Below are 23943 nucleotides of genomic sequence, written 5' to 3'. Positions count from 1 at the left end.
ACGCGTGCTGTCTCTCTTCTCCCGTGTCTGTAGTGTGTATGTTATTTGTGCTGTCTCTCTTCTCCCGTGTCTGTAGTGTGTGTTATGTCTGCTGTCTCTCTTCTCCCGTGTCTGTAGTGTGTATGTTACGTGTGCTGTCTCTCTTCTCCCGTGTCTGTAGTGTGTGTTATGTGTGCTGTCTCTCTTCTCCCGTGTCTGTAGTGTGTATGTTATGTGTGCTGTCTCTCTTCTCCCGTGTCTGTAGTGTGTATGTTATGTGTGCTGTCTCTCTTCTCCCGTGTCTGTAGTGTGTATGTTATGTGTGCTGTCTCTCTTCTCCCGTGTCTGTAGTGTGTATGTTATGTGTGCTGTCTCTCTTCTCCCGTGTCTGTAGTGTGTGTTATGTGTGCTGTCTCTCTTCTCCCGTGTCTGTAGTGTGTATGTTGTGTGTGCTGTCTCTCTTCTCCCGTGTCTGTAGTGTGTATGTTATGTGTGCTGTCTCTCTTCTCCCGTGTCTGTAGTGTGTATGTTATGTGTGCTGTCTCTCTTCTCCCGTGTCTGTAGTGTGTATGTTATGTGTGCTGTCTCTCTTCTCCCGTGTCTGTAGTGTGTATGTTATGTGTGCTGTCTCTCTTCTCCCGTGTCTGTAGTGTGTATGTTATGTGTGCTGTCTCACTTCTCCCATGTCTGTAGTGTGTATGTTATGTGTGCTGTCTCTCTTCTCCCGTGTCTGTAGTGTGTATGTTATGTGTGCTGTCTCTTATCTCCCGTGTCTGTAGTGTGTATGTTATGTGTGCTGTCTCTCTTCTCCCGTGTCTGTAGTGTGTATGTTATGTGTGCTGTCTCTCTTCTCCCGTGTCTGTAGTGTGTATGTTGTGTGCTGTCTCTCTTCTCCCGTGTCTGTAGTGTGTATGTTATGTGTGCTGTCTCTCTTCTCCCGTGTCTGTAGTGTGTATGTTATGTGTGCTGTCTCTCTTCTCCCGTGTCTGTAGTGTGTATGTTATGTGTGCTGTCTCTCTTCTCCCGTGTCTGTAGTGTGTATGTTGTGTGCTGTCTCTCTTCTCCCGTGTCTGTAGTGTGTATGTTATGTGTGCTGTCTCTCTTCTCCCGTGTCTGTAGTGTGTATGTTATGTGTGCTGTCTCTCTTCTCCCGTGTCTGTAGTGTGTATGTTACGTGTGCTGTCTCTCTTCTTCCGTGTCTGTAGTGTGTATGTTGTGTGCTGTCTCTCTTCTCCCGTGTCTGTAGTGTGTATGTTATGTGTGCTGTCTCTCTTCTCCCGTGTCTGTAGTGTGTATGTTCCTGCTGGTGCAGCAGCTCCTGTTTGTCTTGTTGCTCTGTGTTTAGTGATGCTCTGCTTTATTCCCGGCTCTGGGTCCCGTGTGTCTGCGCTTGTCTCTGTACTCTGCCAGCCGCGTCACCGCCTCCTCCCCAGCCTGGGGAGGGCAACAGCCCCCGCCCTCGCCCCCCCCCCCCCCTCTCGAATTAGGCCCTCTGCCTGCACCCCTCGCACCCTCCCCCCCCCCCGCACTTTCTCACCTCTGCACTCCTTACTCTCTCACCCTTCACCCCTTCTCTCTCACCCTCTCACCTCCATTAGCTTCATCAGTGCTGTAGATGAGCTATTCTAAAGCACAGCTCTCTCCTTTAGCTTCATCAGTGAGGATATTATAAAGAGGAATGGATTTTAGATTCCAGCTCTGGATCTGTGTGTGAATCCTGTTTGTAAGGGAGGGTGTGTGCTTGTGATTAGCTGGGGAATGAGATTCCCTTTGAATAAACACACATGAGAGAGAACTGACAGAACCTGAAGAACAGGGCTGGTGTAGAACTGCTGGCAGATCAGCCAATCAAACCTCGGTGTTACAATGCTGCTCCCTGTGCTGTCTCTGATAATCAGGTGTGTCTAACAGGGAGAGGGAAGTACAGCTTCTCGCACACAGGTGCTTTAGTTACACTGGGGATTTTATGATATGAATTCACTGAATATTTATCAAACATTGTGGAATTTCAAAAGATATTGATAAGGAATAAAAACAGGCAGGGAAGAACAGTGATTTGCGATTAATTTGAAGTCTGTCTTTTTTAACCTGCAGTTTTTGTATAACAGCAGTAAATGAAAGTGAAACTAAACTACAGATTTAGCAGAAATCAGTACTGAGCTCAAAACCAACAGAGACGGAATGGCGTCTGGATCTTCTCTCCTGGAAGAGGAGCTCTCCTGTCCTGTGTGCTCTGAAATCTTCAGGGATCCTGTTGTCCTGAGTTGCAGTCACAGCTTCTGTAAGGCCTGTCTGCAACAGTACTGGGAACAGAAGGGATCTCGGGAGTGCCCAGTTTGCAGGAGAAGATCTTCAAAAGAACATCCTCCCTGTAACCTGTCTCTGAGGAATACCTGTGAGGCGTTCTTAAAGGAAATAAGTCAGAGAGCTAAAGCAGGATCTGAAGTGCTCTGCAGTCTGCACAGTGAGAAACTCAAACTCTTCTGTTTGGTGGATCAAATACCCATCTGCCTTGTCTGCCAAACTTCAAAAAAACATGAAAACCACAAACTGCTACCAGTTCAGGAGGCAGCAGAAGATTATAAGGTAACTGATTTATAATAGAATTTAGACTTGTACCATTTATTTAAATTAATTTATGTTTGGAAATTAAATTTCATTTTAAAAGTCATTGCAAAAGACCATACTGAACTTTAAAATGTTTTTCATAAATATAATTATCATAATTTAGAATTTCGTATGAAATAGTGCATATCGAAAGGGTTATGAGCTAAAAACAATTTTAGTTTTCAGGTTTTGCATGTTTGAGCCCATGACTATGTGTCACATGATTGACAGAGAGACAGGAGGGAGGGGCAGGAGTGTGGAGACATTCTCAGAGCTGTGCTAGGGAGCAGTGCTCAGCATGGGACAGTAGGGGTCAAAGTTCATGCCTCAGATATATGACACAATGTAGCCTTAGAGGGCAGATCACTGTTAATGTGTGAAATGTAACTCTAAAGATACAGCATATCAAATTTGAGACATTATCATTTTAAAATGTTTTAAAATGGAAGACTTTTAAACTTTTTTGTAAAAATAATATTAATACAGGCAATGCAACAGAGGCAATGCACTGATATGTGTCTCAGTGAACACATTGTTTTTACACCAGCAGTGGCCAGAGTCTCCAATCTGGCTCCTCTCTGTCTGAGCAGGGGCTCTTGTGCTGTCTGTGTAGGCAGTGAAGTTTACTGTCAGTCTGTTTCCTCAGTAAAGTGTGGACTCTGTCATTTCTTTCCAGGAGAAACTCAGGACTGCACTGGCTCCACTGCAGGAGAAGCTTAAAGCCTTTAATGCAGTGAAACAAATCTGTGATCAAACAGCAGAGCACATCAAGGTACTCTACTGATGTCTTTAAATCACAGTGTTGAAATTGCAGCACTGGATTGTGCTGAAATGATGGTGAATTATGTTTATTCCAGAGCCAGGCCCAGCACACAGAGAGACAGATAAAGATGGAGTTTGAGAAACTTCAGCTGTTCTTAAAAGATGAAGAGGCAGCCAGGATCACTGCACTGAGGGAGGAAGAGGAGCAGAAGAGTCAGGTGATGAAGGAGAAGATTGAGAAGATGACAGAAGAGATATCATCCCTTTCAGGACAAATCAGAGCCATAGAACAGGAGCTGGGAGCTGAAGATGTCTCATTCCTGCAGGTAAGACCTGTTCACTCTGTGTCTGCAGGAGTCCATACAAACTGCTGTTAATGCTCTCACACATTCATGCATAGAATATAGTATTGTCAAAAACACTTTTTCATGTAAGCTTGTAAAAATCATCAAATCTCAAATAAAAATCTAAGCTTTGTCAAGCAGTAGCATTGCAGTTTCTTTTTGCAGGCAAAGTTTGATTTTAAGTTTCTCAATATTCTAGATCCGCACACTGTACACATATTTAACTGTGATAAAACAGCACATTCATTTTTCAGTGTCATGTGTCATATCTAAAGCTTGTTCAGCCACATACAGTCAGATATTACTGTGGCTTATCTACAATATTGGCTACAGTGATAATAATTCACTCTCTTATTTCAGAGCTACAAGGACACACAAAACAGGTAAGAAACTCCATCCTCTCTCATCAGGGTAAACATCTAAAGTAGTTTTTCAGCACTGTAGTGTTCTATCAGTGAGGTACTGCAGAACGTGTTTGCAATGTTTCTCTCGATAATAATTACTATAGCATGAGTAATGACTTTATATAGAGGAAAGTTTTTAAAATACGAATGTAATTAAATTAATATTTACCTCTAATATAAATGCCATTGCCCTGTCCTGTGTGTTTGTGTGTCCCTCAGTGGGGTCGGGCTGCTTCATGTCTGGCAGCCAGTGGGGCTGTGTGGCAGAACGCTGGGAGGGATGGAGCCATTTTCTTATAGAATGAAGATCTGATGTTGCTACTGATAATCTTCTATGGTAATGAAGCCACGCCCACAGCACAAGTGACTCCTGAATATTACTGCAGAGCCCAGTGCACACTGGCGGATCCAGAGAAGGTCTCAGGAGCGCTGATTGATGTGGCCAAGCACCTGGGCAATCTGAAGTACAGAGTGTGGGAGAAGATGCTGGGGACTGTTCAATACAGTGAGTACTGGGGGCAGGGAGCTCCACATTGTCACTGTACAGGGGGAATCTTCAGCATCCTTTCCACAAGCTGATGAAGCCAGTCAGAGTCATATTGGTCCTGTCTGTGTAAGAGCCCTGGAGTGAAGAGACTGAGCACCAGTCCTTAATCTCACTGATTCTCATAATAAAATGCTGCTTTAAGAGTGATACTGTATTTAAGGGGAAGGAGAGGAGCTGCACAGATACTGGCAGGCTTTGAACCCTCTTACAATAATTATACAGATGAACATATATATGCAACATATGACTTGTCAAATATTATAAGCTTTTAGTTCTGGTGCTTCTCTTACATGTATCTGAGACTATAAAGGCTGTTTTTGTAAAACTCAGTTTATATCATTAGGAGCCCATTGTGTCTGACGGTTTCCTTTGTGCAGATCAGTGCTGACTTCACTTCTTCACTTTACAGGCATTTATCCAGAGCGACTTACACAACTTTTTACAACTCATTTACATTGTATCCGATGATACAACTGGATATATACTGAAGCAATGCAGGTTAAATACCTTGCTCAAGGGTACAACAGCAGTGTCCTACCTGGGAATCAAACCTGTGACTTTTAGGTTACTGCAGCATTTAGTTTACAAGACCAAATCCTTACCCAATGTACTACACTACCGCCTATACTACACTTCTGCTGACGTCTCATTCTCTGTCCCTTCAGCTCCTGTGACTCTGGACCCAAACACAGCACATCCCAACCTCTCACTGTCTGAGGATCTGACCCGTGTGAGACGCAGTGGTGAGAGACAGCAGGTTCCTGATAATCCAGAGAGATTTGATTGGTGGCCGTGGTGTGTGCTGGGCTCTGAGGGATTCAGCTCAGGGAGACACTGCTGGGATGTAGATGTGGGGGGTGAGTACTGGGTGGTGGGTGTGGCTAAAGAGTCCATCAGCAGGAAAAGGGCTGTGAGTCTGCGCCCAGCAGGAGGAGTGTGGGGTATACAGCGGGTCTTTCAGCATTATGAAGCCCTGACCTCCCCACATACAACCCTCACTGTGCAGAGGGAACTCCGGAGGGTCAGAGTGCAGCTGGACTGGGACAGGGGGGAGGTGTCATTCTCTGACCCCAGTGACAACACTCCTCTCTACACTTTTAAACACTCCTTCACAGAGAGAGTCTTTCCATTCTTCTGGCTTGGTTTAATGTGTACCGATCCACTGAAGGTGTCCAGTGTTTCCCCCAGGATTTCATTGTAGGCAGGGGGGGTGAGCGGGGGCCTGGTTGGGAGGGGGGGGGGCTAGTTTGGTGGGGTGGATGGGTGCTGCTGCGATCGTGTTTGGTTGGGGGGGTGGCATCAATTGCATTTTATTCATTTATTTATTCCCTTAGTTTGGCGCCCATTTCCTAATGAAACACTGAAAAAAGGATGCAAAAGACAATAAAATATATCAGTTTAACTTTTTAAGTAAGCTGTCTGAAATAGAGTTGTTTAAATCCCGCTCTGTGAATGGGATATTTAGGAGTTCTGTTATCCAGTGGAGATGGCTAACTTTAGCTTTGAATCAGTTAGGCTGCTGTCCATGGTTTGTAGGGACGGTCCTGAAGCCAGGCCAGCTTCCACACAGACTCCCGGTGTTCTGACTGCTTGGCTGCACCTGTGTCCTTCACAGTGGCTTCTGTGACTGACAATCAGCAGCTTCACAGACATCAGAACAGTTCCCACTGTCTCCATTCTTCCCTCATCTCATCTTCATGGAAGAAGGATGAGATGCTCATCTCACAGTTTTTTGGTGTTTGTTCCTCTTAGTCGCTGAAGAGGACGTTGTCATGTTACTAGGCTCGTTATTCCCTTTCCTGGAGTAAACCTCCACTACATAAACAAATCCACTCATCAGCGCATGGCCAAGCTGCCAACCATAGTGAGATAACCGCAAATCAGAACACTCTAATTTCACAGCTCCAGTAAGTTTTTAACCAAGGGGCGTCCAGAAACTCCACAAATGTGTTGAATCTTCGAGAATTTATGTGGACGGATCATAAAATGGCGCACTTATATGAACACATTTACAGTTGATTTTGAAATCATAATATCAAAACATGTCATGAGTTGCAGTCACAGCTTCTGTAAGGCCTGTCTGCAGCAGTACTGGGAACAGAAGGGATCTTGGGAGTGCCCAGTTTGCAGGAGAAGATCTTCAAAGGAACTACCTCCCGATAACCTGTCTCTGAGGAATACTCCACAAATGTACTGAATCATTGAGAATTTCTTAGAACGGATCATAAAATGTTGTGCTAATGTGAACTAATTTTCCTTTGATTTTTGAATCATAATGTCAAATCTTTTCATGTAACCTGTACAATGTTATTTCCAACGAATTGCTGTGGTATATAGTGGTACTGCAAGTACGTTGGTTTGTGTGTAATCAGTTAACCTCCACAAGAGGGCGCCTGAAGCAGTGCTGAGGTGTTGGGTGAAGCCAGGTGTGTGAGTGAGAGAGAGCACTGGGGCTCCTGGGGGCTCTGGGCCCTATGGGGCCCCACGCTGGCCTGTGTGTGAGTGTGAGAGAGCACTGGGGCTCCTGGGGGCTCTGGGCCCTATGGGGCCCCACGCTGGCCTGTGTGTGAGTGTGAGAGAGCACTGGGGCTCCCGTGGGCTCTGGGCCCTATGGGGGCCCCACGCTGGCCTGTGTGTGAGTGTCTGTGTGTGTGAGTCCAAGCGCACGCTCCTCCCCCCACAGCAGGATCTTTATATTCACTGTCCCTCCACAGTCGCCCCCCCCCCCCTCAGTGTGCTCCCCTCAGCTCTCTGTCTGTCTGCTGTGCGCTGCTTTCCTCTAAACTCCACACAGACACAACGGAGCCTCTCGGTCCCTGTTACTGAGCAACGACAAACACCCCCTCCCTGAACAGAGTAGAGAATAAACTGTGAAAATTACACACCCTAGAAGTAATGAACCCTTTATTATCAACAGGGAAGTGACACCCCCCCAATAAACCATCAACATCATCATCATCATCATCATCAGTGACAGGTGGCCGGGTCTTAAGCAGGGTGGTGATTACCATCTTGTTGGTTTCCATTTCAACCCTGTTTTGGCACATCTGATTCTACTAATTAGCAGCTCATTGAGATCTCCAGCTGTTGAATGAGTTGTGCTTTGTTTTTGACTGAAAACCTGGTAGTTAAATTGAGTGAAATCTTATCTAGCTTAATTTTTTTACACCACTGGTAGCTTAATGCTTTAAGTCTTTTAGTGCAAGTAAAATAGGCACTAAAGATGGGAGTAATATTCCAAAGAAAGAGTTTGGCTTAGTCATGAGGAAAGTCTTGTCTAAGACTATTTTTACTCCTCAGACTCATGTTTTTGTGTTAATGTAGGCAGAACGGTGAATGTTGTCTCCAGCTGTAGCTGCTGTCATAGTGCTCCTGAGATGAGTATCAAGATATGAACTGCACACTAAATCTGCATTAGAACCCTGCCTGGGTGACATCATACTGTCTGTTAGCCAATGACTATAACCCTTTCATAGGTGGAATAGGTGATCCAAACACAAATCCCTAAAAATATAAATAAAATAATAAATGTGCTTTGGAGGGCATCAGGGTATTTACGCACACAAGCCAGGTTATTTACCTCCCTCAATCCAATGACTAGCAGGTTAGGGGGAGGGGGGAAAAGAGGGATGTGTGCTCAGTCAACCTAACTTGTTTAAATGAAGGTTCATTAGAATGTTTCGCAGTGAACACATCAGCTGAGGAATCACCAGCATGGCTGATCGCTTGTCTGGTCTGTGAGACCAGGTTCCAGTCTGTTCTCATTTCCTCTCTCACCCAAACCTGAACAGTCCAACGAGCCGAACGACGACTTTAACCCCAGAGAACAAACGTGTCTGAATCAGGTAAAACCTTCCTGGGAAACCCTCTTGATTTCTCATTATGTTTATTAAGGACGGCACGGTGGTGCAGTGGGTAGAACTTGTTCAGGCATGTTCTCCCCGTGCCTGCGTGAGTTTGCTTCCACAGTCCAAACACACGCAGCCGAGGTTAACGGAAGAACCTAAATTTCCCCTCCGGTATGAGTGCATTAGTGAATGGTGTGTGTGCCCTGTGATGGGCTGGCAAACTGACGGGGGTGTATTCCTGCCTCTCGCCCAATGCATGCTGGGATAGGCTCCAGCACCTCCTGCGATCCCAACCAGGAATAAGTGGGTTAGATAATGGATTGATTTTTTTTGTTTTTACCTTTTTATATAAATATCTAAAAGATTATACTATTAGCATTGATATCAGAACAGATTTTAAATAAGACTTTGAGTTGAAATGAATGCAACATAAAAACGAACCTGAAGAACAGGGCTGGTCTAAAACTGCTGACAGAACAGCCACTCAAACCTCAGTGGTGCAATGCTGCCCCCTGCAGGAAGTGCTGTCTCTGGTAATCACGCGTGTCTAACAGGAAGAGGGAAGTACAGTTTCTCTCACACAGGCACATTACTTACGCTGGGGATCTAATGATATGATTTCAATGTATATTTCTCAGAAATTTAGGAATTTCTAAAGATTTTGCCTGAGGAATAAAAACAGACAGGGAAAAGCAGAGATTTGGGACTAAATTAAATTCTTTTTTAATCTGCTGTTTTTGCATAACAGCAATAAGTAAAAGTGAAACTAAACTGCAGATTTAGCAGAAGCCCTTACTGAGCTCAGAACAGACAGAATGGCGTCTGGATTTTCTCTCCTGGAAGAGGAGCTCTCCTGTCCTGTGTGCTCTGAAATCTTCAGGGATCCTGTTATCCTGAGTTGCAGTCACAGCTTCTGTAAGGCCTGTCTGCAGCAGTACTGGGAACAGAAGGGATCTCGGGAGTGCCCAGTTTGCAGGAGAAGATCTTCAAAGGACCTACCTCCCGGTAACCTGTCTCTGAGAAATACCTGTGAGGCGTTCTTAAAGGAGAGAAGTCAGAGAGCTAAAGCAGGATCTGAAGTGCTCTGCAGTCTGCACAGTGAGAAACTCAAACTCTTCTGTTTGGTGGATCAAATACCCGTCTGTGTGATCTGCCAAACTTCAAGAAAACATGCAAACCACGAACTGCTACCAGTTCAGGAGGCTGCAGAAGAGTATAAGGTAACTGATTTATAATAGAATTTAGACTTTTACCATTTATTTTAATTAATTTATGTTTGGAAATTAAATTTCATTTTAAAAGTCATTGCAAAAGATGATTGCAATTACGCTGATTTTTTAAAAAGTTGGGCTTTGTTGTGCTGTCATCTACTGAGACCATGTTGAACTATAAAATGTTTTTCATAAATATAATTAATATTAAATATGACTATTTTTCATTATTTTGAATTTTGTATGAAATAGTGCATATCTAAAGGGTTATGAGCTAAAGATATAAACAATTTTAGTTTTCAGGTTTTGCATGTTTGAGCCCATGACTATGTGTCACATGACTGACAGAGAGACAGGAAGACGGGGCAGGAGTGTGGAGACATTCTCAGAGCTGTGTTAGGGAGCAGTGCTCAGCATGGGACAGTAGGGGTCAAAGTTCATGCCTCAGATATATGTGTCTGACACAATGTGGCCTTAGAGGGCAGATTACTGTTAGTGTGTCAAATGTAACTCTAAAGATACAGCATATCAAACTTGAGGCATTATCATTTTAAAATGTTTTTAAATTGAACTTTTTTGTAAAAATAATATAAATATAGGCAATGCAACTGAGGCAATGCACTGATATGTGTCAGTGAACACATTGTTTTTACACAAGCTGTGGCCTGAGTCTCCATTCTGGCTCCCCTCTGTCTGAGCAGGGGCTCTTGTGCTGTTTGTGTAGGCAGTGAAGTTTACTGTAAGTCTGTTTCCTCAGTAAAGTGTGGACTCTGTCATTTCTTTCCAGGAGAAACTTAGGACTGCACTGGCTCCACTGCAGGATAAGCTAAAAGCCTTTAATGCAGTGAAACTAATCTGTGATAAAACTGCAGCGCACATCAAGGTACTGTACTGAGGCCTTTAAATCATAGTGTTGAAAATGCAGCTCTGGACTGTGCTGAAATGGTGGTGAATAATGTTTATTCCAGAGCCAGGCCAAGCACACAAAGAGACAGATAAAGATGGAGTTTGAGAAACTTCAGCAGTTCCTTAAAGATGAAGAGGCAGCCAGGATCACTGCACTGAGGGAGGAAGAGGAGCGGAAGAGTCAGATGATGAAGGAGAAGATTGAGAAGATGACAGAAGAGATATCATCGCTTTCAGAACAAATCAGAGCCATAGAACAGGAGCTGGGAGCTGAAGACATCTCATTCCTGCAGGTAAGACCTGTTCACTCTGTGTGTGCAGTACTCTATACAAACTGCTGTTAATGCACATTCATTTATAGAATATTAATAATATCCTTGCATTTATATAGCGCCTTTCCAAATGCTCAAAGTGCTTTACAGTGAGGGGGAACTCACCTCACCCACCACCGATGTGTAGCACTCACCTGGGTGATGCACGGCAGCCATTTTGCACCTGAAAGCTCACTACATATTAGCAAAGGTGGAAGAGGGAGAGAGCATATTTTAGCCAATTAAATCAGGGGATGATTTGGTGGCAAATTTTGCGAGAGCCAGATCTGGGATTTTGCCAGGACACTGGGAAGCCCCTACTTTTAGCGACAAGTGTCATGGGGTCTTTAATGACCACAGTGAGTCAGGACCTCGGTTTAACGTCTCCTTTGAAAGACGGCATCTCCTTCAGCACAGTGTCCCCATCACTGCACTGGGGCATTGGGGTTTATTTGACCAGAGGGAAGATTTCCCCCTGCTGGCCCACCAACACCACTTCCAGCATCAACTCAGTATTCCCTGGTGGTCTCCCATCCAAGTACTAACCAAGCCCACACTTGCTTAGCTTCAGCCAGTCGGCAGGAGCAGAGCGCATAGAATTTATTTAGAGAATATAGTATTCTCCAAACCACCTTTAAATGTAAACTTGCTAATATTATCAAATCTACTCAAAGCTTATCAAGTAGTAGAATTACAGTCTCCTTTTTGCAGGCAAAGTTTGTTTACAAGTTTCTCATCATTTTAGATCCACTCACTGTACACATACTTAACTATGATGAAGCAGCACATTTATTTTTCTGTGGCATGTGTCATATCTAAAGCTTGTTCAGCAACATACAGTCAGATATTACTTTGTTTTATCTACAGTATTGGCTACATTGATAATAATTCACTCTCTTATTTCAGAGCTACAAGGACACACAAAACAGGTAAGCAAACTCCATCCTCTGTCATCAGGTTAAATATCTAAAGTAGTTTATTAGCACTGTAGTGTTCTATCAGTGAGGTACTGTGGAATGTGTTTGCAATGTTTCTCTCTATAATAAATACTACAGCATTAATAATGACTGAGATGTTTTTAAAATAGTAAAGTAATGAAAAGAATATTTACCTCTACTATAAATCCCCCCCCCCCCCCCTCCGCATGCTCCTGTGAGTGTGTGTCCCTCAGTGGGTTCGGGCTGCTTCATATCTGGCAGCCAGTGGGGCTGTGTGGCAGAACGCTGGGAGGGATGGTGCCATTTTCTTATAGAATGAAGATCTGATGCTGCTGATAATATTCTATGGTAATGAAGCCACGCCCACAGCACAAGTGACTCCTGAATATTATTGCAGAGCCCGGTGCACACTGGCGGATCCAGAGAAGGTCTCAGGAGCGCTGATTGATGTGGCCAAGCACCTGGGCAATCTGAAGTACAGAGTGTGGGAGAAGATGCTGGGGACTGTTCAATTCAGTGAGTACTGGGGACAGGGAGCTCCACATTGTCACCATACAGGGGGAATCTTCAGCATCCTTTCCACAAGCTGATAAAGCCAGTCAGAGTCATATTGTTCCTGTCTGTGTAAGAGCCCTGGAGTGAAGAGACTGAGCACCAGTCCTTAATCTCACTGATGCTCATAATAAAATGCTGCTTTTATAGTGATTACCTATTTTAGGGGAAGGACAGGAGCTACACAAACACTGACAGGCTTTGTTCCCTCTTATAGGAATTCTTCAATGTGTGATTTATGAAATATTATTAGCTTTTTAGTTATGATGCTTCTCTCACACATGTATCTGAGGCTACAATAGCTGTTTTTGTGAAACCCAGTTTATATCATTAGGAGCCCATTGTGTCTGACAGTTTCCGTTTGTGCAGATCAGTGGTGAGTTAACTTTTTTACTTTACAGGCATTTAGCAGAACCTCTTATCCAGAGCGACTAACACAACTTTTTACATAGCATTTTCATTGTATCCGATGATACAACTGGATATATACTGAAGCAATGCAGGTTAAATACCTTGCTCAAGGGTACAACAGCAGTGTCCTACCTGGGAATCAAACCTGTGACTTTTAGGTTACTGCAGCATTTAGTTTACAAGACCAAATCCTTACCCAATGTACTACACTACCGCCTATACTACACTTCTGCTGACGTCTCATTCTCTGTCCCTTCAGCTCCTGTGACTCTGGACCCAAACACAGCACATCCCAACCTCTCACTGTCTGAGGATCTGACCTGTGTGAGACGCAGTGGTGAGAGACAGCAGTTTCCTGATAATCCAGAGAGATTTGATTGGTGGCCGTGGTGTGTGCTGGGCTCTGAGGGATTCAGCTCAGGGAGACACTGCTGGGATGTAGATGTGGGGGGTGAGTACTGGGTGGTGGGTGTGGCTAAAGAGTCCATCAGCAGGAAAAGGGCTGTGAGTCTGCGCCCAGCAGGAGGAGTGTGGGGTATACAGCGGGTCTGTCAGCATTATGAAGCCCTGACCTCCCCACATACAACCCTCACTGTGCAGAGGGAACTCCGGAGGGTCAGAGTGCAGCTGGACTGGGACAGGGGGGAGGTGTCATTCTCTGACCCCAGTGACAACACTCCTCTCTACACTTTTAAACACTCCTTCACAGAGAGAGTCTTTCCATTCTTCTGGCTTGGTTTAATGTGTACCGATCCACTGAAGGTGTCCAGTGTATCCCCCAGGATTTCATTGTAGGCAGGGGGGGTGAGCGGGGGCCTGGTTGGGAGGGGGGGGGCTAGTTTGGTGGGGTGGATGGGTGCTGCTGCGATCGTGTTTGGTTGGGGGGGGTGGCATCAATTGCATTTTATTCATTTATTTATTCTCTTAGTTTGGCGCCCATTTCCTAATGAAACACTGAAAAAAGGATGCAAAAGACAATAAAATATATCAGTTTAACTTTTTAAGGAAGCTGTCTGAAATAGAGTTGTTTAAATCCCGCTCTGTGAATGGGATATTTAGGAGTTCTGTTATCCAGTGGAGATGGCTAACTTTAGCTTTGAATCAGTTAGGCTGCTGTCCATGGTTTGTAGGGACGGTCCTGAAGCCAGGCCAGCTTCCACACAGACTCCCGGTGTTCTGACTGCTTGGCTGCACCTGTGTCCTTCACAGTGGCTTCTGTGACTGACAATCAGCAGCTTCACAGACATCAGAACAGTTCCCACTGTCTCCATTCTTCCCTCATCTCATCTTCATGGAAGAAGGATGAGATGCTCATCTCACACTTTTTTGGTGTTTGATCCTCTTAGTCGCTGAAGAGGACGTTGTCATGTTACTAGGCTCGTTATTCCCTTTCCTGGAGTAAACCTCCACTACATAAACAAATCCACTCATCAGCGCATGGCCAAGCTGCCAACCATAGTGAGATAACCGCAAATCAGAACACTCTAATTTCACAGCTCCAGTAAGTTTCTAACAAAGGGGCGTCCAGAAACTCCACAAATGTGTTGAATCTTCGAGAATTTATGTGGACGGATCATAAAATGGCGCACTTATATGAACACATTTACAGTTGATTTTGAAATCATAATATCAAAACATGTCATGAGTTGCAGTCACAGCTTCTGTAAGGCCTGTCTGCAGCAGTACTGGGAACAGAAGGGATCTTGGGAGTGCCCAGTTTGCAGGAGAAGATCTTCAAAGGAACTACCTCCCGATAACCTGTCTCTGAGGAATACTCCACAAATGTACTGAATCATTGAGAATTTCTTAGAACGGATCATAAAATGTTGTGCTAATGTGAACTAATTTTCCTTTGATTTTTGAATCATAATGTCAAATCTTTTCATGTAACCTGTACAATGTTATTTCCAACGAATTGCTGTGGTATATAGTGATACTGTAAGTACGTTGGTTTGTGTGTAATCAGTTAACCTCCACAAGAGGGCGCCTGAAGCAGTGCTGAGGTGTTGGGTGAAGCCAGGTGTGTGAGTGAGAGAGAGCACTGGGGCTCCTGTGGGCTCTGGGCCCCTATGGGGCCCCACGCTGGCCTGTGTGTGAGTGTGAGAGCACTGGGGTTCCTGGGGGCTCTGGGCCCCTATGGGGCCCCACCCTGGCCTGTGTGTGAGTGAGAGAGAGCACTGGGGCCCCTGTGGGCTCTGGGCCCCTATGGGGCCCCACGCTGGCCTGTGTGTGAGTGTGAGAGAGCACTGGGGTTCCTGGGGGCTCTGGGCCCCTATGGGGCCCCACCCTGGCCTGTGTGTGAGTGTGAGAGAGCACTGGGGCCCCTGTGGGCTCTGGGCCCCTATGGGGCCCCACCCTGGCCTGTGTGTGAGTGTGAGAGAGCACTGGGGCTCCTGTGGGCTCTGGGCCCCTATGGGGCCCCACGCTGGCCTGTGTGTGAGTGAGAGAGCACTGGGGCCCCTGTGGGCTCTGGGCCCCTATGGGGCCCCACGCTGGCCTGTGTGTGAGTGTGAGAGAGCACTGGGTCTCCTGGGGGCTCTGGGCCCTATGGGGCCCCACGCTGGCCTGTGTGTGAGTGTCTGTGTGTGTGAGTCCAAGCGCACGCTCCTCCCCCCACAGCGGGATCTTTATATTCACTGTCCCTCCACAGTCCCACCCCCGCTCAGTGTGCCCCCCTCAGCTCTCTGTCTGTCTGCTGTGCGCTGCTTTCCTTTAAACTCCACACAGACACAACGGAGCCTCTCGGTCCTCGTTACTGAGCAACGACAAACACCCCCTCCCTGAACAGAGTAGAGAATAAACTCTGAAAAGGACACACCCTAGAAGTATTGAACCCTTTATTATCAACAGGGAAGTGACACCCCCCCAATAAACCATCATCATCATCATCATCATCATCAGTGACAGGTGGTCGGGTCTTAAGCAGGGTGGTGATTACCATCTTGTTGGTTTTCATTTCAACCCTGTTTTGGCACATTTGATTCTACCAATTAGCAGCTCATTGAGATCTCTAGCTGTTGAATGAGTTGTGCTTTGTTTTTGACTGAAAACCTGGTAGTTAAATTGAGTGAAATCTTATCTAGCTTAATTTTTTTACACCACTGGTAGCCTAATGCTTTTAGTCTTTTAGTGCAAGTGAAGTAGGCGCTAAAGATGGGAGTAATATTCCAAAGAAAGAGTTTTGCTTAGTCATGAGGAAAGTCTTGTCTAAGACTATTTTTACTCCTCAAATGTGTTAATGTAGGCAGAACGGTGAATGTTGTCTCCAGCTGTAGCTGCTGTCATAGTGCTCCTGAGATGAATATCCAGATATGAACTGCACACTGCATTAGAACCCTGCCTGGGTGTCATCATACTGTCTGTTAGCCAATGACTATAGCCCTTTCATAGGTGGACCAGGTGATCCAAATGCAAATACCCAAAAATATAAATAAAATAATAAATGTGCTTTGGAGGGCATCAGGGTATTTACACACACAAGCCAGGTTATTTACCTCCCTCAATCCAATGACTAGCAGGTTAGGGGGAGGGGGGAAAAGAGGAATGTGTGCTCAATCAACCTAACTTGTTTAGATGAAGGTTCATAAGAATGTTTAGCAGTGAACACATCAGCTGAGGAATCACCAGCATGGCTGATCGCTTGTCTGGTCTGTGAGACCGGGTTTCAGTCTGTTCTCATTTCCGGACGGAGTGCGGCACAGTGGGTAAGGAACTGCGCTTGTAACCGAAAGGTCGCAGGTTTGATTCCCGGGTAAGGACACTGCCGTTGTACCCTTGAGCAAGGTACTTAACCTGCATTGCTTCAGTATATATCCAGCTGTATAAATGGATACAATGTAAAATGCCATGTAAAAAGTTGTGTAAGTCGCTCTGGATAAGAGCGTCTGCTAAATGCCTGTAATGTAATGTAATTTCCTCTCTCACCCAAACCTGAACAGTCCAACGAGCCGAACGATGACTTTAACCCCAGAGAACAAATGTGTCTGAATCAGGTAAAACCTTCCTGGGAAACCCTCTTGATTTCTCATTATGTTTATTAAGGACGGCACGGTGGTGCAGTGGGTAGAACTTGTTCAGGCATGTTCTCCCCGTGCCTGTGTGCGTTTGCTTCCACAGTCCAAACACATGCAGCCGAGGTTATCGGGAGAACCTAAATTTCCCCTCAGGTATGAGTGCATTAGTGAATGGTGTGTGTGCCCTGTGATGGGCTGGCAAACTGATGGGGGTGTATTCCTGCCTCTCGCCCAATGCATGCTGGGATAGGCTCCAGCACCTCCTGCGATCCCAACCAGGAATAAGTGGGTTAGGTAATGGAAGGATGGATTGATTTTTTTGTTTTTACCTTTTTATATAAATATCTAAAAGATAATACTATTAGCATTGATATCAGAACAGATTTTAAATAAGACTTTGAGTTGAAATGAATGCAACATAAAAACGAACCTGAAGAACAGGGCTGGTCTAAAACTGCTGGCAGATCAGCCACTCAAACCTCAGTGGTACAATGCTGCCCCCTGCAGGATGTGCTGTCTCTGACAATCAGGCGTGTCTAACAGGAAGAGGGAAGTACGGTATCTCACACACAGGCACATTACTTACGCTGGGGATCTAATGATATGATTTCAATGTATATTTCTCAGAAATTTAGGAATTTTTAAAGATTTTGCCTGAGGAATAAAAACAGGCAGGGAAAAACGGAGATTTGGGACTAAATTAAATTCTTTTTTAATCTGCAGTTTTTGCATAACAGCAATAAGTAAAAGTGAAACTAAACTGCAGATTTAGCAGAAGCCATTACTAAGCTCAGAACAGACAGAATGGCGTCTGGATATTCTCTCCTGGAAGAGGAGCTCTCATGTCCTGTGTGCTCTGAAATCTTCTGGGATCCTGTTGTCCTGAGTTGCAGTCACAGCTTCTGTAAGGCCTGTCTGCAGCAATACTGGGAACAGAAGGGATCTTGGGAGTGCCCAGTGTGCAGGAGAAGATCTTCAAGGGAACTACCTCCCCTTAACCTGTCTCTGAGGAATACCTGTGAGGCGTTCTTAAAGGAGAGAAGTCAGAGAGCTAAAGCAGGATCTGAAGTGCTCTGTAGTCTGCACAGTGAGAAACTCAAACTCTTTTGTTTGGTGGATCAAATACCCGTCTGTGTCATCTGCCAAACTTCAAAAAAACATGCAAACCATGAACTGCTACCAGTTCAGGAGGCAGCAGAAGACTATAAGGTAACTGATTTAAAATATAATTTAGTCTTTAACTTTTTAAAGAATTTTAGTCTTTAGTCATTTATTTTATTAAATTTATATTTAGAAATTAAATTTCATTTAAAAAGTCATGATGATTGCAATTACTCAGATTTTTAAAAAGGTGGGCTTTTTTTTGCTGTCAACTACTGAGGCCATACTGAACTTTAAACACAATTTCATAAACATAATTAATATTAAATCTTAATATTTTTTCATAATTTTGAATTTCTAATGAATAATGAAGTGCATATCTTAAGAGTTATGATCTGAAAAAGGAGCCATTTTAGTTCTGAGGCCAGACTGCAGTTTGAGATCCTGACTACATGTCACATGACTGACAGAGAGAGACAGGAGGGAGGGGCAGGAGTGTGGAGACATTCTCAGAGCTGTGCTAGGGAGCAGTGCTCAGTATGGGACAGTAGGGGTCAAAGTTCATGCCTCAGATATATGTGCCTGACACAATGCGGCCTTAGAGGGCAGATCACTCTTAATGTGCCAAATGTAACTCAAAAAATACAACACATTAAACCAGAGACATTTTCATGTTAAAAGTTTAATTTTGCCGATACAAACAGAATATTAGTGTTCCAATTTTGCACAAGCATACCTGTTTACCTGGCATGTCCTGACAGAGAAGCAATACACTGATATGTGTCTCAGTGAGCACATTGTTTTTACAATAGCTGTGACTCAAATCTCCATTCTGGCTCCCCTGTGTCTGAACAGGGGCTCTTGTGCTGTCTGTGTAGGTGGTGAAGTTTACTGTGTGACTGTTTCCTCAGTAAAGTGTGGTCTGTCATTTCTTTCCAGGAGAAACTCAGGACTGCACTGGCTCCACTGCAGAAGAAGCTAAAAGCCTTTAATGCAGTGAAACTAATCTGTGATAAAACTGCAGAGCACATCAAGGTACTGTACTGAGGCCTTTAAATCACAGTGTTGAAATTGCAGCACTGGACTGTGCTGAAATGATGGTGAATAATGTTTATTACAGAGCCAGGCCCAGCACACAGAAAGACAGATAAAGATGGAATTTGAGAAACTTCAGCAGTTCCTAAAAGATGAAGAGACAGCCAGAGTCACTGCACTGAGGGAGGAGGAGGAGCGGAAGAGTCAGATGATGAAGGAGAAGATTGAGAAGATGACAGAAGAGATATCATCCCTTTCAGAACAAATCAGAGCCATAGAACAGGAGCTGGGAGCTGAAGACGTCTCATTCCTGCAGGTAAGATCTGTTCACTCTGTGTCTGCAGGACTCTATACAAACTGCTGTTAATGCTCACACACCTTCATTTATAGAATATTAATAATATCCTTGCATTTATATAGCACCTTTCCAAATGCTCAAAGTGCTTTACAGTGAGGGGGAACTCACCTCACCCACCGCCGATGTGTAGCACACACTGAGGTGATGCACGGCAGCCATTTTGCACCTGAAAGCTCACTACATATTAGCGAAGGTGGAGAGGGAGAGAGCATATTTTAGCCAATTAAATCAGGGGATGATTTGGTGGCAAATTTTGCGAGAGCCAGACCTGGGATTTAGCCAGGACACCGGGGAACCCCCTACTCTTTGCGAATAGTGTCATGGGATCTTTAATGACCACAGTGAGTCAGGACCTCGGTTTAACATCTCATCCGAAAGACGGCATCTCCTACAGCACAGTGTCCCCAACACTGGACTGGGGCATTGGGGTTTATTTAACCAGAGGGAAGATTGCCCCCTGCTGGCCCACCAACACCACTTCCAGCAGCAACTCACTATTCCCTGGTGGTCTCCCATCCAAGTACTAACCAAGCCCACACTTGCTTAGCTTCAGCCAGTCGGCAGGAGCAGAGCACATAGAATTTATTTAGAGAATATAGTATTCTCTAAACCACCTTTAAATGTAAACTTGCTAATATTATCAAATCTATTCAAAGCTTATCAAGCAGTAGAATTACAGTCTCCTTTTTGCAGGCAAATTTTGCAGGCAAAGTTTCTCATCATTTTAGATCCACTCACTGTACACATACTTAACTATGATGAAGCAGCACATTTATTTTTCTGTGTCATGTGTCATATCTAAAGCTTGTTCAGCAACATACAGTCAGATATTACTGTGTTTTATCTACAGTATTGGCTACATTGATAATAATTCACTCTCTTATTTCAGAGCTACAAGGACACACAAAACAGGTAAGCAAACTCCATCCTCTCTCTTCAGGTTAAGTATCTAAAGTAGTTTATTAGCCCTGTAGTGTTCAGTGAGGTACTGTGGAATGTGTTTGCAATGTTTCTCTCTATAATAAATACTGCAGCATTAATAATGACTGAGAGAAGTTTTTAAAATACTAAAGTAATGAAAAGAATATTTACCTCTGCTATAAATCCCCCCCCCCCCCATGCTCCTGTGAGTGTGTGTCCCTCAGTGGGGTCGGGCTGCTTCATATCTGGCAGCCAGTGGGGCTGTGTGGCAGAACGCTGGGAGGGATGGAGCCATTTTATTATAGAATGAAGATCTGATGCTGCTGCTGATAATCTTCTATGGTAATGAAGCCACGCCCACAGCACAAGTGACTCCTGAATATTATTGCAGAGCCCAGTGCACACTGGCAGATCCAGAGATGGTCTCAGGAGCGCTGATTGATGTGGCCAAGCACCTGGGCAATCTGAAGTACGGAGTGTGGGAGAAGATGCTGGGGACTGTTCAATACAGTGAGTACTGGGGACAGGGAGCTTCACATTGTCACTGTACAGGGGGAATCTTCAGCAACCTTTCCACAAGCTGATAAAGTCAGTCATATTGGTACTGTCCTTAATCTCAATGATGCTCATAATAAAATTCTGCTTTAAAAGTGATACTGTATTTAAGGGGAAGGACAGGAGCTACAGAGCGGCACGGTGGGTAGCAATGTCGCCTCACAGCAAGAAGGTTGTGGGTTTGAATCTCGGCTTGGGGCCTTTTCGTGTGGAGTTTGTATGTTCTCCCCGTGTCCGTGTGGGTTTCCTCCCACGGTCCAAAGACATGCAGGTAGGCTAATTGGAGACTCTAAATTGCCCACAGGTATGAGTGTGTGAGTGAATGGTGTGTGTGCCCTGTGATAGATTGGCAGCCTGTCCAGGGTGTACTCCTGCCTCTCGCCCAATGCATGCTGGGATAGGCTCCAGCACCCCACGGCGACCCTACTCAGGATTAGCAGGTATAGATAATGTATGGATGGATGGACAGGAGCTACACAAACACTGACAAGCTTTGCTCCCTCTTATAGGGATTCTTAAATGTGTGACTTATAATATAGTTTTAGCATTTAGTTCTGGTGCTTCTCTTACACATGTATCTGAGGTTATAATGGTTGTTTTTGTGAACCCAGTTTATATAATTAGGAGCCCATTGTGTCTGATGGTTTCCCTTTGTGCAGATCAGTGCTGACGTCTCATTCTCTGTACCCTCAGCTCCTGTGACTCTGGACCCAAACACAGCAAGTCCCAACCTCTCACTGTCTGAGCATCTGACCAGTGTGAGAAGGAGTGGTGAGAGACAGCAGGTTCCTAATAATCCAGAAAGATTTGATAGGAGGCTATGCTATGTGCTGGGCTCTGAGGGATTCAGCTCAGGGAGACACTGCTGGGATGTAGAAGTGGGGGGTGAGGTCTGGGTGGTGGGTGTGGCTACAGAGTCCATCGGCAAGAAGGAGGCTGAGGATTTAATCCCAGGAGAAGGAGTGTGGAGTATAGGGCAGCTCAAAGGGACATACGCAGCCCTGACCTCTCCACGTACACCCCTCACTGTGCAGAGGGAACTCCAGAGGGTCAGAGTGCAGCTGGACTGGGACAGGGGGGAGGTGTCATTCTCTGACCTCAGTACCAACACTCCTCTCTACACTTTTAAACACTCCTTCACTGAGAGAGTGTTTCCATTCTTCTGTCCTGCTTCTTCGTCTCCACTGAAGGTGTCCAGTATTTCCCCCAGGATTTCATTGTAGGCAGGGGGGGTGAGCGGGGGCCTGGGTGGGGTAGGGGCTAGTTTGGTGGGGTGGATGGGTGCTGCTGCGATCGTGGTTAGGGGGGGAGGTTGATTTTATTTTATTCATTTATTTATTCCCTTTGTTTGGCACCCCCCAGTCAGCCCTGATGGGACATGTGTAATGTGTTACTCCCATTTCCTAATGAAACACTGAAAAAAGGATGCAAAAGACAATAAAATATATCAGTTTAATGTTAAGTGAGCTGGCTGAAATAGAGTTGTTTAAACCCCGCTCTGTGAATGGGATATTTAGGAGTTCTGTTATCCAGTGGAGATGGCTAACTTTAGCTTTAAATCAGCTAGACTGCTCTCCATGGTTTGTAGGGACGGTCCTGAAGCCAGGCCAGCTTCCACACAGACTCCCGGTGTTCTGACTGCTTGGCTGCACCTGTGTCCTTCACAGTGGCTTCTGTGACTGACAATCAGCAGCTTCACAGACATCAGAACAGCTCCCACTCTCTCTATTCTACCCTCATCTCATCTACATGGAAGAATGATGAGATTTTCACCTCACACTTTTTCGGTGTCTGCTCCTCTTAGTCGCTGAAGAGGACGTTGTCATGTGACTAGGCTCGTTATTCCCTTTCCTGGAGTAAATCTCCACTACATAAACAAATCCACTCATCAGCGCATGGCCAAGCTGCCAACCATAGTGAGATAACCGCAAATCAGAACACTCTAATTTCACAGCTCCAGTAAGTTTCTAACCAAGGGGCGTCCAGAAACTCCACAAATGTACCGAATCAAATCTTTGAGAATCTTTGAGGACGGATCATGAAATGGCGCACTTATATGAACACATTTTCAGTTGATTTTGAAATCATAATGTCAAATTTTTTTCTGTAACTTCACAATGTTATTGCCAACTAATTACTGTGGTATATCATGGTATTATAAGTATGTGGGTTTGTGTGTAATCAGTTGAATTGTAATAAACGCACCAGTGGAATCACTCCAGAGTGCTGCTCTTAATCTGACCCGTCACCAGTGTGTCTCCCAGGTGTGTGATGAGGTAAGTCTCTCTCTCCAGTGCAGCATGAACACAGACAGACAAATTCTCCCCTCATACGTTGGGTTTGGGTTCATTCCAAACTTGAGCTGATCTGAGATCAGTTGAGAAATGCAGATAAGCCCAGGGCCCCCAAGTGACGCTGTGAACTCTGAGAGTGAAGGAATCATCTGGTCATACTCACTCTGTCCACAAGAGGGCGCCTGAAGCAGTGCTGAGGTGTTGCGTGAAGCCCTGGCTCTACCAGGTGTGTGAGTGTGAGAGAGAGCACTGGGGCCCCTGTGCGCTCTGGGCCCCCATGGGGCCCCACACTGGCCTGTGTGTGAGTGTGAGAGAGCACTGGGGCTCCCGGGGGCTCTGGGCCCCTATGGGGCCCCACGCTGGCCTGTGTGTGAGTATGAGAGAGCACTGGGGCTCCTGGGGGCTCTGGGCCCTATGGGGCCCCACGCTGGCCTGTGTGTGAGTGTGAGAGAGCACTGGGGCTCCTGTGGGCTCTGGGCCCCTATGGGGCCCCACGCTGGCCTGTGTGTGAGTATGAGAGCACTGGGGCTCCTGGGGGCTCTGGGCCCCTATGGGGCCCCACGCTGGCCTGTGTGTGAGTGTGAGAGAGCACTGGGGCTCCTGTGTCTGAGTGTCTGTGTGTGTGAGTCCAAGCGCACGATCCTCCCCCCACAGCGGGATCTTTATATTCACAGTCCCTCCACAGTCGCCCCCCCCCCCCCCCCCCCTCAGTGTGCTCCCCTCAGCTCTCTGTCTGCTGTGCGCTGCTTTCCTTTAAACTCCACACAGACACAACGAAGCCTCTCGGTCCTCGTCACTGAGCAACGACAAACACCCTCTCCCTGAACAGAGTAGAGAATAAACTCT

General features: G+C 45.4%; 1 protein-coding gene across 1 annotated transcript; it reads left to right on the top strand.

The window, feature by feature from the left end:
• The first annotated feature begins 1945 nt into the window (after positions 1-1945).
• Positions 1946-22057, top strand: LOC118229525. The gene is made up of 13 exons (XM_035421556.1): positions 1946-2565; positions 3263-3358; positions 10671-10901; positions 11826-11848; positions 12255-12373; positions 13080-13611; positions 16937-16986; positions 17600-18042; positions 18874-18969; positions 19055-19285; positions 20217-20239; positions 20640-20758; positions 21497-22057. The coding sequence occupies exons 1-13, from the start codon at positions 2161-2163 to the stop codon at positions 22024-22026; spliced, it is 2898 nt and encodes a 965-aa protein (XP_035277447.1). The 5' UTR covers positions 1946-2160; the 3' UTR covers positions 22027-22057.
• Positions 22058-23943: the final 1886 nt, after the last annotated feature.

Source organism: Anguilla anguilla, chromosome 6 (assembly GCF_013347855.1).
Source record: "Anguilla anguilla isolate fAngAng1 chromosome 6, fAngAng1.pri, whole genome shotgun sequence".
In the NCBI taxonomy this organism is placed as follows: domain Eukaryota; kingdom Metazoa; phylum Chordata; class Actinopteri; order Anguilliformes; family Anguillidae; genus Anguilla; species Anguilla anguilla.
Note: the sequence above shows the minus strand (reverse complement) of the source record. Positions and strands in the feature narration are given on the sequence as shown.